Raw genomic sequence first — 12,356 nt, forward strand, 5'->3', positions numbered from 1 at the left:
TTCAAGTCCCTCTCTTGTATGCAGAGTGACTCACTCCGCATATATGACTGAACAGCCCAGAGTCACCTGGCATCGAAGGAAATCCTTCAATGGGAGAAACGAGACAAACACATATTTTTAAAAACGAACCGGAGCAAAGAAGATGGAAGGAACAGGAACAAAGTTAGCTGTCCTCAGAGAGGTGGGAGCAAGCGTTGCAATCATGAAACAAGAACAGCATGTGTGAGAAATGCAATAGTTTAAGAAAAAGCTCTGGGAAATTGAAGACAGGCTAGCAGAAATAAAACCAACAGAAAGGTTAGAAGATAATGAAGAGGAAATACTCTAGAAAGTGTACTGAGAGGTTAAGTGATGAAAAATGGAAGAGAAGTTGAAATGACTTTAGAGGGTTAGAACAGAAGTCTAATAGTTGAGTAATCAAAATTCCAGAAAAGGCGCAAAGAAAACAGAAGGGGGACATTATCAAATAAATAACTCAAATTCATTTCTCAGAACAGAAAACCATGAGTTTCCAGATTGAAGCGGCTGCCTGAGTGTCCTTTATGGGATTTCAGAATACAGGTTTGGAAGGGAAAAAAAAAAAGATCTACAAGTTTCCAGAGAGAAAATACCAGTCACACACAAAGGACTGGGTATCAAAAAATGGCCCTGGATACCCTCAGTAGCAACACTGAAAGCCAGATTAAGCAGTGTCTTTAAAATTCTAGGGAGAAACAATCGTCAGTCTATAATCCATACTCAGTCATGTGAGAATCAAGGCTTTTTGCACACGAGGGTTCCCTTCAATTTACTTGCCATGTACTGTTTCTACTGCAAGACTGCAAACTCCATTTCCCAGACTCCTTTGTCTTGGCCTCAGACTAGATTTGGGAGAACTCTTTGACTTACTCAACTCAGTATGTATGTTACCTCAATAAAAAAAAATTAAAGGGAAAAAAAGGAAGAAAGTGAGGGAGGATATAAGCCCAGTGGTACAGCACGTGCTTAGCAGGCATGAGGTCCTGGGTTCAATCCCCAGTACTTCCATTTAAAAACAAACAAACAAAAAAACAAACCTAATCCCCCCACACACACACACAAAAAAAATTTTTAAAAATTTTTTAAAGAGGAAGAGAGAGAAAGGGTGGCTGTGGTTGAGCCAGGTGCTCAGGTACGGACAGGAGAGATGCTCTCAGGGAGAAAACTGCTGATCTGGGAAGACACCTCGCTGCAGGTCTGCATTATGTAAAGGTGAGCGATGAGCCTGGTGAAGGAACTGAGAGGAAGGCGGAACCAAGGGTGTTCTCTCAGCAGCCACTGAAGAGCTGTCCAGAGCTGCCTAGGGGTAGAATGAGATGAGAGGTTTAGCGACATGGGGGTCCCTAGTGACATGAGAGAGAGCTATCTGGATGGAGTGAGGGGGCAGAGGCCAAGCTGGAGAGAGGAAAGGAGGGTCATGTCGATGAGGATATGGATGGAACTACTATGGGGCATCTTTCGAGGAATTTTGGCCACCAAGGGCAGGAGAGGGAGGGGATTCCATGTTTTTAAGATGAGAGAACCATGAAGATGAGCCAATGCTGGACAGAAGCCAGCAGATGGGGAGGTTAAAGATTCCAGGAGTGAGTGGATTCTCCACGTGTGAGGTCTCCCAGGAGATAGGAGGGGGCAGAGACAGCTCTGCTTGGCCCTCCCAGGGGAGAGGAAGATGCATACCTGCCCCGTGCAGGGGGGAGACGCTCACGTATCCTCAGACACCTGGCTAGCCGGGTGCCGACCCCATTCCACAGACAGAAGGCAAACATTTGCCTCATTACCTGACTGGAAGAGGCTCCTGTGAACTCAGATTTTTCTGCCTCCAAAACTAGACTCCGGCTCCCCTTGTTCCTCTGATGAGGCAGACATGGCCCCTGCCTTCCCGAGCTCCTAGTCCCGGGTGAAGCTGCCAGAGTGCAGGCTTCTCAGGCAAGGACCAGCAGGGAAGCCCCGAACTCCACTGCCTGAAGAGCCAGGAAGAATCCCAAGATGGAAAGTGGGGCCACATGTGCAGCGGCCATAGGAGCATGCAGAAAGCAAGGCGGGGAGGCACAGTGGCCACAGGAGGGCTCCTGTGCCCCTCCAGTGGGGCATTCCCACATGCCACCCCAGGAGCAGCTCTTTATGGCCAACTCGGGGGTTTTTGAGAGAACTGGAGTATCCTGATTTCAGTGTGAACTTATCTCCATATTAGAGAGAACAGTGCTGCAGTGATGGGATATTGAGATGATCAGGGACCCCTGACCAGGCAGGAAGCAGCTTGGCATGTCCTGGGAAGCCACTGAGGGGTGCTGCTGGGGGGGACAGGGACTGGGAAGGGCAGAGATGGGGACAGTGCAGAGGGCCAAACCAGCTGGGCTTGTGCACAGAGGAAGTGAGCAGGGGGCACGGAGAGGGATGAGCTTAGCTCTCCAGTGGATGAAGTGGCCCAAGAGTGGCTCCAACGGGTCCTTTGGGGTCCCCATCCACCATCCTGGCTGCAACAACTGTCAGCCCCCTGAGGCCGGTCGTCGCCACTCCAGGGTCCAGGATGAAGGGCTCGAGCTGGGGGGGGCCTCTTCGGGGTCGGGGTCGGCTCCGCAGCCCGGCATGGGGGTTCATTAACTGACTGTCGTCTAGTTGAGTGCTAATTAACCACAACTGGTACCCTGGCCAGGGGTGCCCTGAGGCTGTGCCTGCTCTTCAGGAGGTGGCAGGGCCCCAGCTAGGAGCCTCCCCCTGCACTCCTGCAGCGACTGCCGCCAGCCCAGCTTGCGGACGCGCGCACCCAGGGATGCGGCGGAGCGCGCTGCGCTCGGCCCCCACCGGCCCCCGGCTGGCGCTCCCGGCCGCGGGGTGAGTGGCCGGGCGGGGAAGGGTTAAGCCCACCGAGCTCGCGGCTGCCTAGAGCGGCGGCGGCGGCGGCGGCGGCGGCGGGGGCCGGGGCGCGGGGCCGCGCGGGCGGCGGGAGGGGGACAGGATGCGGATGCCGGGGGGACTTCCTGTGCCGGCCCCCGCCGCCCCCGCCCCCGGCCCGGCCGCTGCCCGCACGGACGCACGGCCGGCCGGACGCACGATCGGGCGGGCGGGCGAGCGAACGGGGACCCCGGCCCGGCCGCGGCGCCCGCCCCCCGCCCGCCGCCCGCGCGGCCCGGCTCAGGCCGCCCGCCCCTGGACTCGGGGCACCTGTGGCGGCCGGCGGACCCTGGCCGGCCCCGCGCTGCTCCAGGCTGAAACGACATCGGTGTCACTCGGCCCCGCCGACCTCAGGCCGGGCCGCCCACCCGGGCCGCCCCCGGGCCAGCCCTGGGCGCTCACGATGGTCCCGCACGGCCCGCCCTGAGCCCAGCGCTGTTGCGGGGCTGTGCCTGAGCCGACACCAACTTTTGCTCTTGAACTCCGCTCTGCCCCTTCTTTTGGCCCAAGGCGACCTCGGCAACCCTGACCACAACAGGCCCTCCCGAGAGACCAGAAAGGCCCCCCGGTGGCCTGGGGCCTCCCCGGCTCTTTCTGGATGGAGGCGGCTCAGGAAGGAGCTGGCTGAACACTTTGGCCTTCGCCTTCCAGCCCCTGCGGACCGCACCTCCCCTAGAGCAGAGGCTGCGTGAGGAGCAGGAAATGCTGTACCAGGTGAGGCCCAGTGGGGAGGTCAGCTGGGTGAACCTGGGGACGCTTCTCTTAGGAGGTTTCGGATTGGATTCTGAAAGTCTAGGGGGACCTGGAGCCATCCTGTTAGGAGGGGAGGAAGGACTGGCTATGGGGACACCTCTGCAGGGGCCATGGTAAACGCAGGAGAGAGGCAGGGAACCCTGTAGACCTCAGGATGGCCTGGGCACAGCGCCGGGCTGGCAGCCAGCCAGTTCCATGGGTCGTAATGGTGTGAAAACGCGCCTTCCTGGGGAGCCGAGGTGGCACCTGGACGGACACACACTGCCTGGAGCCTGAGGCCTGCTTGGAACCCCCAGAGTGGTCTGGGAGGCAAGAGACCTGGGAGTTGAACAGACTTGTCCGTGCTTTGGTAGAGGGCTCAGGGCGTGTGAGATGGACAGGTCTCTCTCTTTTTTTTCTTCAAAATTCCCCAAATGTCCTTTCTGGGACTGCAGCTGTCGACCTTAGCGTGGGTCTGATTCCCACGGTCGTCTCTCAGTAAGGAGCCACTGCACGGGCTGGCCCAGGTGTGGGGCTGAATGTGGGTCCTGCACCAGGTCAGGAGAGGAAGGATTCCTTGTCTAGGCTGCCCTTGCTCACCCCTTTCCCTGCTGTGGACTGCACCTGCCTCCTTTCCAGCAGGGGTGGAGCTACTGGCTTCAGGAGCGCCCGAGGCAGAGGTGGCTCTCAGGCCGTCAGTGCCTCTGGGCCCGGGGCTCTCAGCATCCCACCCGGCTGAACAGCTTCCCTCCCTTCCTCTCAGCACAGCCGGCTCCCCAGGATCTCTGTCTGACCGCCAGGATGGAGCTGGGGCCAGCGACCGAGACCTTCGTGCTGGAGCTTCGGCGTCTTGAAGGCAGGGGCCCAGGACCTCACACCCTCTCAGGTGAGGGGCTGGAGGGGCCCCTGACCTCCTAAACCAGAAGATGGTCCTCAGGTCCCCAGCGAGGATCCTCTGACACAGCCCCCGGCCTGCCATGGCAGAGAGGGAGCCCCGAAGGGTGGCAGGCAGCCTGCTGTCTGGAAGGGCATCCACCTGGCTGTTTTGGGGTGTGGAGGGCAGGCCGCACCCACTCACACCAGCCAACTTCAGCTACCCTGAGTAATAGCGGCAGTTTCACCTTGGGGTCTTCTGAGGTGGGTCCCTCTGGCTGTGGCCTTTCTGGGGAGGGGTTGCCTGGCAGTGCAGACATTCTCAGCCCGCACCCCAGACTGGATGTGTGCGGCCTGGGACCTGCTGCTGTTTCCCAGTCATCAGGTAGCCTCCGCTGTTTTCCTGCTTGTCCTGGCTCCGCACTCAAGTTCCCAGACTGAATTCAGTGGCTGAGGGGCCTTCTCGTTGGCCTCGTGGCATTTCTTTTCCCCGTGGCCTCTGACCTTGTCCACTTTTCCTTCACCTCTGCTTCCATCCATCTTTCTCCTGCTTTGCCCAGAGGCAGATTCGGCCCTGTAAGAAACTTTCAAGATCCTTTCTTTCTCTGGGACCCACTCTGGGTAAATCTTCCATGTTGGCCATGCCCGTGGGAGCCAACTTTCCACTCTGTGCTTGGAGGGCATGGAAGGAGGGGCTAGGGCAGGGCTGAACAGAGCATGGAAAGGACCAGTGTACCTGGAACGGTGGAATGGGGACGTGTGGATTAAACTAGGACTCTTTTGGCTTAAAGATTTAACTGACAAAAATCTTAAAAAAGGATACACATCAGATGACGATTATACATTTACTGAAACATTGTTAATAATGTTTAAAATGCCGTAAGACATTGGGAGTGGCCATAGTATTCTAGAAATGAGAAGACTCATACAGAGGTGTGATGTTCCCAGAGGTGGTGGGAGAAGGGAGTGTCCAGGAGACCTTGGATTTTCCGAGGGGACAGGTTTTCACAGCTGTCTTCCCTCACCTCCTGCAGACTCCCACCCAGTGTGTGTGTAGGAAAATGCATTCACTAACCCACTAGCCTAAGCAAAGGTTAGTGAGAATAGTTTTCTAAAAGGGAATTATTTACATGTAGATATCCTTTGGTTTTTTAAAAAATCAATATTTTCCTAGAAAAAGTGACCAGAAAGAAAACTTTTATAAATCAAACCTTTGCTTTCCATTACAAAGTTGAAAATACGATTGAGATGAGACTCGGGAATGGAGACAGCCTCTTTGGATTTTCTGATAACACAGCAGTCACACTCAGAGTGAGAAACTGCATGCGGATTTTGTGCAGAAAGTGAGACATAGCAATGGAGTGAGTCCAGTTGAGCAGAGCTTGCTCTGCGTCGTGCCCAAGGCTGGGCTACACGTTTATCCCCTCTAATTCTCACAATTTCCCTGAAAGGGATTTATCTCCTTTAGCAGATGGGCAGACTCCAGTTGCCAGAGGTTAAGTCATTGGCCGATCGCCATGTTGACTTGGGGCTGTGGGTTAGTCTTTTCCATTCCAGAAAAACAAACAGTCTAAAACACTTCCAGTCTTTAGGGTGTTTCAAATGGAGCTAGTTGTATCCTTGGTGTTTCTAAACTGTTAATTTTCAAACTAATTCCTAACCCAGAGGGAGAGGGGTTGTTCAGGCTCCTACTAGGGAGTATGCCAGGGTCCTTCCTGCTTCACTCATTAAGCTGGCAGGGTGAGTTATCATTAAGCTGTTTTACAGACAAGGAGGACGCTGAGCCTGCAGGAGGTTGGTCAGCTGCTAACTGGTAGAGTGAGTCTGAACTGAGGACTTTTCACTTGGAAACCTCATGTTCTATCTGACACTTTGGTGACTTTTAGAAACTGCTACGGAAACATTTCCAGGCAGCTTTACAGAAATTTTTTGTGATTTACAGAGAAGGCAAGTTTCATATATTTAAGGGGTGAGCCTAACTGAGGCCAGAGTTCAGCATGGGCTTGTGGCTGAGCCATTGGAATGGCCTGTTCACTGATTCCGACTGAGTGGTGGTTATGCACAAAGGACTTCTCAGGGAGTGGTGTCGGGGAGCCCCAGGCACCCCTGGGGGAGTTACTGCTAAGATCTAAGCCTGGAACCTGTGTGGAAGAAGGCTCAGAGGAGAGGTTGGGGAGCAGGGGTCCAGAATGATGTGACCAGCAGTCCCTTGGGTGCACTTCTAAGCCAACTCCACACCTCTGGGAGTTTCCGTTTCTACCATGTTGCTGTTGTCACTTGGTCCATTGATTTTGGGTCTCTGCTGAGAGCTCAGGAGTGTACCCGAGAGTGACTGTACATGGGGCAGAGAAAGGGGGGTCGATCCTGGGGGTCTGGACCAGAGAGCTGCCTGTAGATCTTTCTCTCCTGGCTTCCTGCCATTTTCACTACAGGTGGCAGCGGTGGGAGTGAGAGTCAGGAGGAAGAAGAGGCTCAGGAGAGGAGCAGCAGCCCACCACGGCCAGAAATCTCAGCCCTGATGGGGACCGGTGAAATCGCTGAGGAAGCCCCCCCGGAAAAGCAGGAGCTACGACCCCCACAGTTAGAACAGCAGCCAGAGCTGCAGCAAAAGCCACGGCAGAAGCGACTGCGACAGCAGCGACCACGGAACCAGTCGTCAGAGCATCAGCCAGAATCACAGCAGCAGCAAGATGGCCAAGAGCAGCTGCCTGAACAGCAGCAGGAACTGCAGGAGAAACCCCGGTCTGTGCAGGAAGAGCCACCGAAGCCAAAGACGCAGCTGATACAGCGGCAGACACAGTTACAGGAGCAGCAGGTGCAAGAGCAGCAGCTGTCACAGCCACAGGAGGAGCGGTTGCAGCAGCAGCAGCAGGATGGGCAACAGCAGCTGCCTCAACAGCAGCAAGAACTACAGGAAGAGCCCCAGGCTGTGGAACAAGAGCTGCGGAAAACCCAGCTGCAGCTGGTGCAACAGCAAGAGCAGTCACAGAAGCAGCCAGTGCAAGAACAGCCACTGTCACAGCCACAGCAGGAACACTTACAGCCACAGCAGCTGCTAGGACAACAGCAGCAGCTGCAAGAGCAGAAACAGCAGTTACAGCAGGAACAGCCACCGCTGCAGCAGTACGAACAATTACAGCAGCAACAGAAGCAGCTACAACCACAGCAGGAACAGTTACAGCTGCAGCAGGCACAGCTCCAGCTGCAGCAGCAACAGTTGCAGCAGCTGCAGCAGCAGCAACAGTTACAGCAGCAGCAGCTGCTGCAGCAGCAGCAAGAACAGGTACAGCAACAGCTGCTGCAGCAGCAGCAGGAACAGTTGCAGCTGCTGCAGCAGCAGCAGGAACAATTGCATCTGCTGCAGCAGCAGCAGGAACAGTTACAGCAGCAGCTCTTACATCAGCAGCACTTACAGCAGCAGCAGCTGTTGCAGCAGCAGCAAGAAGAGTTGCAACAGCAGCAGCTGCAGCCCCGTCCACTGGAGCCCGAGGAGGAGGAGGAGGAAGAGGTAGAGCTGGAGCTCCTGCCGGTGGACTTGGGTTCGGAGCAGGAGCTGGAGCAGCAGCGGCGGGAGCTGGAGCGGCAGCAGGAGCTGGAGAGACAACAGGAGCAGCGGCAGCTGCAGCTCAAACTGCAGGAGCAGCTGCAGCAGCTGGAACAGCAGCTGGAGCAGGAGGAGCAGCAGGAAGTGCAGCTGGAACTGACCCCCGTGGAGCTGGGGGCCCAGCAGCAGGAGGTGCAGCTGGAGCTGACGCCCGTGCAGCCGGAGCTGCAGCTGGAGCTGGTGCCCGCCGCCGGGGGCGGCGGGGCTTCGGTACCTGGGGCTCCCGCTGCAGTCGTGGTGGCCCCCCCAGGCTACGTGGTGCTGCAGGAGCTCATGGTGCTGCCGGCCGTGTCCGCGCCCTCGGTGGTGGCCATCCCGGGCCCGGCGGGCAGCGCGGCCCTGACGCCCGCCCGGCAGCGGCGGCGGCGGCGCGCCCGGGACCGGCCGACCATCTGCGGGGAGTGCGGCAAGGGCTTCAGCCGCAGCACGGACCTGGTGCGGCACCAGGCCACGCACACGGGCGAGCGGCCCCACCGCTGCGGCGAGTGCGGCAAGAGCTTCTCGCAGCACTCGAACCTGGTGACGCACCAGCGCATCCACACGGGCGAGAAGCCCTACGCCTGCTCCTACTGCGCCAAGCGCTTCAGCGAGAGCTCGGCGCTCGTGCAGCACCAGCGCACGCACACGGGCGAGCGGCCCTACGCCTGCGGCGACTGCGGCAAGCGCTTCAGCGTCTCGTCCAACCTGCTGCGCCACCGCCGCACGCACTCGGGCGAGCGACCCTACGTGTGCGAGGACTGCGGCGAGCGCTTCCGGCACAAGGTGCAGATCCGCCGCCACGAGCGCCAGCTGCACGGCGCCGGCCGCTCCCGGGGCCTGGGTCTGCTCCGCGGCGCGCGCACGGCCGCCGGCGGGGCCCCGCGCACCGAGCCGGCGGCGGACAAGGCTCCGTGACCCGGAGGGGCCCAGGTCGGCAGGGGGCGCCGCTTCCCCGCCACCCGAGAAGCACCGCGCCCGCTAGGACGTCTTGACCCCATTCCGGGGTCTCGGGACATCCTGGAATATCACCGGGAAAGGCCTCCGTCGTCCGGGATCCGCCGAGGGGCAGGACGGATTCACCCTCAGAAACACTCCACCGGAGAAAAGTCGATGAGACTAAAACAGCACAGGTATTGCACATCAGTACAAATAGCACACGGTTCAAGTCTGTCACGCGGTACCGATTGGTGAGAAACCGGCCACAGTTTCTCCCCGGGGAACTGAGAGCCACAGGAGAAAACTGCCAATGGCAAGACGAGGCAGTTGGCGACATTCGACATGGATCGAACACTAACCAGGGGATCCAATATACGTGGTAAAGCGCACAAGAAAAGGATCTGGTCCTGGTGAAAATTATTTCAAGGGGGAAAAAAGGAAATATCTGCACTATATAGAAAACTGATCAAGGCATGAAATTGTCCTCCACGGCATTTGCCTTGAAAATATTCTCGAAAGAAAGCTCATCAGGGTGGATGTAATCCTGATTAAAATGTTTGTGTTCATAAACACAGGGTCAGAGTGTCCGCTGGGTCAATGTGCAAATGCCAGGAAGTCCACTCTGGGCGAAGGGGAGCCCTTCCCTCCAGGACCACCCAGGCAAGCCCAGGAGGCCAGCTCTAGGTCTCTTTGCTGCCATGTTCCTATGGCCACAGCTGCTCCCTACTGTCCTGAGCAGAAGCCTGTGGCTGAAGCAGAGGGCATTCGGGAGTGCTGTCCAAGGTCCTAAGGGGTGGTCCCTCCTCCCCTCCAAAGAGCTCCTGGGTAGCCTCACCCTGGCCTCCTTTCTCAGATGCTTGCCCTGGGACTGAGGCTCTGGGGTGGGGGCCTGAGACACAGGGGCAGGCTTCTCTCCGACCAGGCTCTGCCGAGGGCTGGCCTGAGCAGACCCTGCCTCATCTCAGGGCGTCAGGGAGAATGTAAGGCACAAGGATCGGAGGCAACAGAAATGCTCTTTATGACAATTTTGTAAACATCTGGGGGTCTGTAAGAGCAGCAGCAGTGGCTAATGCCTTGCTGGAAGGCGGGACGCTGGGCAGGGCTTCCTGCTCCTGACTCCCCACCTGTGGCTCCTCAGATCCTGCTTCCCCGCCCCCTCTTCTCCTTTACTAACACAGCCTGCTACATTTTACAAATGTGTTGGTAAGTGAGAAACAAAAAATGAAAAATAAAGAAAAACAAGGAAATACATTGTTCTGTCTTTGTGTTTGTGGCTTTCTTGGGGCATCATTTCTCTGGAACATTTTTCTGGTTGCCTTAGAAGCAAGGAACTGGACCACCCTTCCCCTACCGACAGGCTTTGCATACCCACCCACCTTGGCACCTGTCTGAGGTCTCCTAGAAGCCAGTGGTTAATCCAGGAAATGCAGCCAGAGAACACATGTCTGACTTTCATTCTCAATAATATAACAATATAATCTCCCAACAACAATGTACATGTACAGTTATATATGTCTCACACCTAAGCAGTCATCTTCAGAAGGAGGTTTTTCCATTCATCGCTGGGAGAAGCTGTGTGCTGATTAGCTAGGAAATTCATAGAAGTCCCACAGTGTATCCACCTCCTTCAGATGGCCACCTGCAGAGACCACTGGGTCTCCACTTACAGAGCCTCTTCCTGCAGTGTGGGGAGTTTGCACAGGTGTCCTCTGCCCATCTTCTCTCCCAAAGGGGCACCTTGACCCAAAACGCACGGGTTTTCAGCAGCACCCATGAAGGTGACTGTGGGGTTGAGACTCGACCAGGAAGCCCAGCCATGAACAATCTCAGGGGACATTCCTTTTCCACTTCTGTGCCGATTCTCCTCTGCTCCATGGCTATATGTGGGTGGGTTCCAGGGTCTGTATGAGTCTGCTTCCCTGCCCACATCCTTACCCTAGGGGACCCCATCCAGCCCCTAGACTTAATCTCCATCGCCCCAGACTCCCAAATTCCTCCTGTCTATGGCTCTGACTTCCCAGAATTTCTAGGCATCGCTCCCACCCGTACCTGACTTCTCCATTGCAATAGCAGCTTATACTGCCTAGGCCTGCCCTCCCTGCCCGCCGTCCCTGAGATGACTTCTGAGTCCTGAAGCCAGCCAGGCATGGACCCTGGAAGGCCCCAAGAGCCAGTCTCTGCTCCTGGGGGAGCCATCCTCTCTCTTGACCTCCCCCACCCTTGCCCTTGCCACCTAACCACAAACCAGCCCAGTTTCCAGTCGTTGTCAACCCCCACCCCGACCCCCATTAGTAGTTTGGGCAGCAGGGACAGGAATAGGTGCCCTCCTCCACTCCATTGAGGGACGAGAGCCACCTCCCCTGAGCCATCTCTCACCCCTGCAATTTTGTCTGGAATAAATGCCATGGGCAGATCCTTGGTGGGGAATATGGGGTGGCCCCGTCCAGCAGCTGGGCTGCCCATCCACCTACCTCAGCCAGAGTCTCTGTCCACTGCCCCCACCCCAGCTTCCCTGCACCGTGAGCCCTGTCTATGTGGTCGAACAGCTCATCCCCCATTCACAGCTCCCCAGGCCAATGAGTCCTGGACTTGGATTCCTGTGTTAGGAGTGGAGACATCCCAGGTTGGGGAGACACATACCCTCCTCCTCTGGCTGCAAGTCCTAGAAGGGAAATCAAAGAGAGACAGGGCTGAAGAGAGGGGAGGCAGTGAATCTGAGACCCCGGAGGAGACCTGGCTTGTAATGACAAAACCCCAGGGCCTGAAGGCAGGGGGTGTGGGGTGGGAGTGGGGTGCGGAAGGGCTAGGAGAGGCTTCCCACTCCAGACCTTCTCACCATGGCAACAGTGAGAACATCCTCAGGGTGTGACACTCATGGTCAGTGAACACCCGGCAGTGTGTATCTATAAACAGTTTGGCGAATGCAAATAAAAATGTATCCATGAAACAGAGTTCACAGCAGGGGTCAGGTGTCACCTGCCTAGTTTCTGCTGTGCCCCCCACTGGGGGTGCTGGTGCTGAGGAGGCTGACAGCCCACCCAGTGATTGTCATGAAGTTCATCCTCTTGCTCAGCCTTCCTGTGTCTCACCAGCAGGGACACAGGCTTGTGGGAGCCAGGAGGCATCTGGGTACATTTGGAATTTGTGAGATCTGGGGTGTCTGTGTTGGAGCCTATGGGTTTTGGGCTGGCCCCACTTCTGCACAGACCCAACTGCAGGCATGTGCTGTCTTCAGGGACTGGCCCCTGCCCCGAGCCGGGCAGAGAGCACTTTCACTAGGCTCTTAGGACTTGCCTAGCTTCCACCTCCTGCTGGAAGCTCT

General features: G+C 56.8%; 1 protein-coding gene across 4 annotated transcripts; it reads left to right on the forward strand.

Annotated features, from left to right (window-relative positions):
* The first annotated feature begins 2,988 nt into the window (after positions 1 to 2,988).
* Positions 2,989 to 10,289, forward strand: ZNF853 (zinc finger protein 853). Of its 4 annotated transcripts, none has more exons than XM_072943349.1 (3): positions 2,990 to 3,624; positions 4,406 to 4,528; positions 6,948 to 10,289. In XM_072943349.1, exons 2-3 carry the CDS (start codon positions 4,444 to 4,446, stop codon positions 9,011 to 9,013), a joined length of 2,151 nt encoding a protein of 716 aa, XP_072799450.1. In that variant the 5' UTR covers positions 2,990 to 3,624; positions 4,406 to 4,443; the 3' UTR covers positions 9,014 to 10,289. The 4 variants fall into 4 exon arrangements, with proteins under 4 accessions (XP_072799451.1, XP_072799450.1, XP_072799449.1 ...); XM_072943348.1 differs by having other exon boundaries at positions 4,411 to 4,528; XM_072943350.1 differs by lacking the exon at positions 4,406 to 4,528 and having other exon boundaries at positions 2,989 to 3,624.
* The last annotated feature ends 2,067 nt before the right edge of the window (positions 10,290 to 12,356 follow it).

Source organism: Vicugna pacos, chromosome 18 (assembly GCF_048564905.1).
Source record: "Vicugna pacos chromosome 18, VicPac4, whole genome shotgun sequence".
NCBI classification, from domain to species: domain Eukaryota; kingdom Metazoa; phylum Chordata; class Mammalia; order Artiodactyla; family Camelidae; genus Vicugna; species Vicugna pacos.

Excerpts from the sequence above, each read along its gene's own strand:
- ZNF853 (XM_072943348.1), top strand. Across the intron at positions 4,529-6,947 it reads AGGACCTCACACCCTCTCAG|GTGGCAGCGGTGGGAGTGAG; the intron begins GTGAGGGGCTGG and ends TTTTCACTACAG.